The sequence below is a fragment of the Oncorhynchus tshawytscha genome, linkage group LG08, assembly GCF_018296145.1.
Source record: "Oncorhynchus tshawytscha isolate Ot180627B linkage group LG08, Otsh_v2.0, whole genome shotgun sequence".
NCBI lineage: Eukaryota > Metazoa > Chordata > Actinopteri > Salmoniformes > Salmonidae > Oncorhynchus > Oncorhynchus tshawytscha.
The window spans coordinates 3,296,182-3,302,181 of record NC_056436.1 but is presented as its reverse complement, the minus strand read 5'-3'; the positions used below and the strand labels follow the sequence as shown (position 1 = coordinate 3,302,181).

General features: G+C 37.9%; 1 protein-coding gene across 1 annotated transcript in view; it reads left to right on the top strand.

Annotated features, from left to right (window-relative positions):
* The first annotated feature begins 242 nt into the window (after positions 1-242).
* marc1 (mitochondrial amidoxime reducing component 1) overlaps positions 243-6,000 on the top strand; it is a 29,358-nt gene continuing 23,600 nt past the window's right edge. The window contains exon 1 of the mRNA XM_024405405.2: positions 243-580. Within this exon, the coding sequence (XP_024261173.1) occupies positions 321-580 (260 nt within the window). The 5' untranslated portion in view covers positions 243-320. The remainder of the gene's footprint in view (positions 581-6,000) is intronic.

Here is a 6,000-nt window from a genome sequence, read left to right as displayed (position 1 = left end):
ATTTCGCTACACTCGCATTAACATCTGCATGTGACAAATAAAACATTATTTGATTTGACTTTAAAGTATTTTTTACTTAAGTACTTTACACCACTGTGTATATGTAGAATTATTGTGTACAAATTGGCCTGCAAATAATGTTATAATAACAAGCTGATAGTTTTCCAACTTCAGCACCTTCAATAATCCATTCATAAATTCAGGACCCAGGAACTAGTCCTGTTTATCTGACGTCATCATAGAACAGCCCCTTCACTAACAAGTTCACTACGAAACAATCTCTGGTTCAATGTCCATCTGAGCCGTTTGAAAAGTTAAAGATGTTAAAGATGTTCTTTAAAGAAGTGGTAATTAATGCGTTCACAGAGAATAGGAAAGCCTTGCTGTTAGCTGGAGGTGCTGGTCTTACTGTTGTCGGACTGGGACTTGGGTATAAGTATTTTCTCAAGCCGGAGAAAGTTGTCCGTGTGGGAGTTGTGTCACAGCTGCTCATTCACCCACTGAAATCGGGGAAAGCCGTGTCGGTGGCCCTCGCAGAATGTCAACAGATTGGTTTGAAGTACGGTGAACTACAAGATCGGTCAGTAGCATTTATTTTCATAACTATAAATTAATGTTATTGAGTTTAGGCTAATGTTGGCCGACACCGCTTGAATTGGTGACACATGTTGATTCGTGTTAGTGATTAACAAGGATTTATAGGCGTCAGTACTACTTTTACCCACGGTTATGACCACAGATCAGAAATGGGAGAATGACCATTGCAGTTCTCGACTTGACGGTGTATTGACTCCAAACGCACAGGCCAGTCTGACCGTAGCCTACGCCAGATAACTGATAAAACAATCACAGCTACTTACTCACTGTCAGGACATGAAAAGAGAGCGAACAATGGCAGCATGGCAATGTAGCAGATATCCAGTGTCCAGCGCCCTGCCATTAAATACATGTAATTTTGTCCTTTTGTCCTACATTTTAATTCATACTGCACAATTCTATTAATTCCTATGGCCGAGTGCCAATATGGCCCGATCAGAGGCTTCAAAGCCTCTCAAAGTCCAATACATGTAGCATCAGCAATCCAGGGTTGATTATCATGTTGAACAAATTGCATGTTCACCACAACAACAAATTGCACGTTTGTCCGTTTTTGAATCAGGAGGTCGCCAAGTGTCATCATCCAAACTTGTCAGGAAGGTCATCATTTAAATCCCTGAATGAAATATTAATAATATGTATATGAACTGAATATACCTTGTCTAACTGATTGGCAATTGCGATTAAGCTTTGATCATTTACAATTTAATGAACTAAACATTCTCATGAATAATTGCATAGTAACACAAGGCTACAACAATAATACACTGAAGTTTTATAGGCTATTTATTCAATTGGTTTTCCAGCTCCAGGTAGGCTACACAAGTGTCACAAATTGATTTGCAATAACTTCCGTGATATCGTCATTTCAACATATTTATTGTGGTAGCCTACAATGCCATTTACATGAATAGGCTATTTGATGGCCAACAGAGACAAATATATAATTCTCCACATTTAGCCAAATGTCAGTTTCATTGAGGACTTTTCCCCATTAAAAATAACCACGCGAGGGAGTTCCCTAACTTCCATTTTAAATTTCCACTCGGGCAGCCCCTCGAGACCCAGGAACTGAGCATGTTTTCTTTAAGCAGGCAGCATTAGAACGCAGTTCAAACCACCTCCAAGCGAATAAATGTAATGCCCTCTGGTGCGCCCAATGTTGTTTTCCAGTGCTTTGTCCCCATTAACTCGCTTGATCTGCATCAGTTTGAGCTTTTCATGTTTTATTGGGGGAGTATCCATAATAACAATCTAAATAGCATACCTACAAACGGGTAAAAAAAATAAAAAAGTTGTCACGACGACGTGCACATGCGGCGCTCTCACATGACTCAGCCAATAGCTGTAGCGCGGCAGACACACCCCTCCGGCCTCTCTCCCAACTCAGTCACTCAGCAACAGCCTGCCTCACTGCTTGACCGTCAGCTGCAGGTCATAGTCTCATCAACACGATTAAATAACAGTAACAATGGACTGTTGTTTCTCTTTGCTTATTTGAGCTGTTCTTGCCATAATATGGACTTGGTCTCTTACCAAATAGGGCCATCTTCTGTATAACAACCCTACCTTGTCACATCACAACTCATTGGCTCAAACACATTAAGAAGGAAAGAAATTCCACAAATGAACTTTTAACAAGTTACACCTGCTAATTGAAATGCATTCCAGGTGACTACCTCATGAAGCTGGTTGAGAGAATCCCAAGAGTGTGCAAAGCTTTCATCAAAGCAAAGGGTGGCTACTTTGAAGAATCTCAAATATAAAATATATTTAAATTTGGTTAAGACTTATTTGGTTACTACATGATTCCACATGTGTTATTTCATAGTTTTGATGTCTTCACTATTATTCTATAATGTAGATAATAGTAAAAATAAAGAAAAACTGAGCAGGTGTGTCCAAACTTTTGACTGGTACTGTATGTAGATAGTTTAGTGCCTAAAATAAGGGGATACATACATGTCAACAGGACAGATACTTCAGAACAAACTTCCTTTTGCGACTGTCTGTTATTCAATGTGTTTCTATGGGCTAATAGCAGTAAGGACTATTTGTTATTCAATGTGTTTCTATTGGCTAATAGCAGTAAGGACTATCTGTTATTCAATGTGTTTCTAATAGCAGTAAGGACTATCTGTTATTCAATGTGTTTCTAATAGCAGTAAGGACTATCTGTTATTCAATGTGTTTCTATTGGCTAGTAGCAGTAAGGACTATCTGTTATTCAATGTGTTTCTATTGGCTAATAGCAGTAAGGACTATCTGTTATTCAATGTGTTTCTATTGGCTAATAGCAGTAAGGACTATCTGTTATTCAATGTGTTTCTAATAGCAGTAAGGACTATCTGTTATTCAATGTGTTTCTAATAGCAGAAAGGACTATCTGTTATTCAATGTGTTTCTATTGGCTAATAGCAGTAAGGACTATCTGTTATTCAATGTGTTTCTATTGGCTAATAGCAGTAAGGACTATCTGTTATTCAATGTGTTTCTATTGGCTAATAGCAGTAAGGACTATCTGTTATTCAATGTGTTTCTAATAGCAGTAAGGACTATCTGTTATTCAATGTGTTTCTAATAGCAGTAAGGACTATCTGTTATTCAATGTGTTTCTAATAGCAGTAAGGACTATCTGTTATTCAATGTGTTTCTAATAGCAGTAAGGACTATCTGTTATTCAATGTGTTTCTATGGGCTAATAGCAGTAAGGACTATCTGTTATTCAATGTGTTTCTAATAGCAGTAAGGACTATCTGTTATTCAATGTGTTTCTATGGGCTAATAGCAGTAAGGACTATCTGTTATTCAATGTGTTTCTAATAGCAGTAAGGACTATCTGTTATCAATGTGTTTCTAATAGCAGTAAGGACTATCTGTTATTCAATGTGTTTCTAATAGCAGTAAGGACTATCTGTTATTCAATGTGTTTCTATGGGCTATCTGTTATTCAAATAGCAGTAAGGACTATTTGTTATTCAATGTGTTTCTATTGGCTAATAGCAGTAAGGACTATCTGTTATTCAATGTGTTTCTAATAGCAGTAAGGACTATCTGTTATTCAATGTGTTTCTAATAGCAGTAGCAGTTATTCAATGTGACTATCTGTTATTCAATGTGTTTCTATTGGCTAATAGCAGTAAGGACTATCTGTTATTCAATGTGTTTCTATTGGCTAATAGCAGTAAGGACTGTGTTATTTCATGTAGTGAATCTGTTAAATGTTTCATCTCATAAGGTTTTTGTATTCGTTGACACCTTAAGGGGTCTTAACATTCAAAGTCAAATACTCATACCAAGGATAATTTAGCTAACTTAAAACAATTCCATATGTTAGATTATAACTTCATTTTTGTAATAATAATATTATGTATTTTAATCAAATACATAATTGGAAGAACTAACATTGTGGTAATTCATATCTTGTAGTAAAACTGTACATAACACATTAAATGTTTAAGGATAAATGTTCTCTTACTTCGAAAATAGTCTTAGTTATATAGGTCTAGACAAAATCCCAAACTAACAATACATAGAATTTTATACCATTTTCAGTCATTTTAAATTGTAAAGTTGTGTCTTTCTTTATACACAATATCACAACAAATGTTTCCAATCTGGGAGGTGAACTCGATGAAGTTTTCAATCATTTCACTGTGTATTTCAGATAAAATCAAGGCATTAGAATGTTCCAGAATAAAGCTTTACACTGTAAACATATTGGAGCTGTATTAAGTAACAGACAACAGCTTTACACAGTGTACATATTGGAGCTGTATTAAGTAACAGACAACAACTTTACACTTTACACTGTAAACATATTGGAGCTGTATTAAGTAACAGACAACAGCTTTACACTGTAAACATATTGGAGCTGTATTAAGTAACAGACAACAGCTTTACACTGTAAACACATTGGAGCTGTATTAAGTAACAGACGGTAGCTTTACACTATAAACATATTGGAGCTGTATTAAGTAACAGACAACAGCTTTACACTGTAAACACATTGGAGCTGTATTAAGTAACAGACAATAGCTTTACACTGTAAACACATTGGAGCTGTATTAAGTAACAGACGGTAGCTTTACACTATAAACATATTGGAGCTGTATTAAGTAACAGACAACAGCTTTACACTGTAAACATATTGGAGCTGTATTAAGTAACAGACGGTAGCTTTACTCTGTAAACACATTGGAGCTGTATTAAGTAACAGACGGTAGCTTTACACTGTAAACACATTGGAGCTGTATTAAGTAACAGACGGTAGCTTTACACTATAAACATATTGGAGCTGTATTAAGTAACAGACAACAGCTTTACACTGTAAACATATTGGAGCTGTATTAAGTAACAGACGGTAGCTTTACTCTTCAGCGTGGCGTGTCTCTGTGACATCAGTGCTGCGTAGGACGGGGCAATAATCAGGAAGTATTCAGACCCCTTGACTTTTTCCACATTTTGTTACATTACAGCTTAATTCTGAAAATGGATTAAATAGTTTTTTCCCCCCTCGTCAATCTACACACAATAGCCCATAATGGGAGGTGAGGGCACTCGGAATGTGGCGTCAGGAAAACAACCTCTCACTCAACGTCAACAAAACAAAGGAGATTATCGTGGACTTCAGGAAACAGCAGAGGGAGCAGCCCCCTATCCACATCAACGGGACAGCAGTGGAGAAGGTGGAAAGATTCAAGTTCCTCGATGTACAGTAGACATCACGGACAAACTGAAATGGTCCACTCATACAGACCGTGTGGTGAAGAAGGCGCAACAGCGCCTCTTCATCCCCAGGAGGCTGAAAAATTTGGCTTGTCATCGGAAACACTCACAAATTTCTACAGATGCCACAATTGAGAGCATCCTTTACTGAGGAGTGGCTTCCGTCTGGCCACTCTACCATAAAGTCCTGATTGGTGGACTGCTGCAGAGATTGTTGTCCTTCTGGAAGATTCTCCCATCTCCACAGAGATGAGATGGCTGCCTCGCTTCGCGTTCCTAGGAAACTATGCAGTTTTTTGTTTTTTTACGTGTTATTTCTTACATTAGTACCCCAGGTCATCTTAGGTTTCATTACATACAGTCGAGAAGAACTACTGAATATAAGATCAGCGTCAACTCACCATCAGTACGACCAAGAATATGTTTTTCGCGACGCGGATCCTGTGTTCTGCCTTACAAACAGGACAACGGAGTGGATTCCATGCAGCGACCCAAAAAAACGACTCCGAAAAAGAGGGAAACGAGGCGGTCTTCTGGTCAGACTCCGGAGACGGGCACACCGTGCACCACTCCCTAGCATTCTTCTTGCCAATGTCCAGTCTCTTGACAACAAGGTTGATGAAATCCGAGCAAGGGTAGCATTCCAGAGGGACATCAGAGACTGTAACGTTCTTT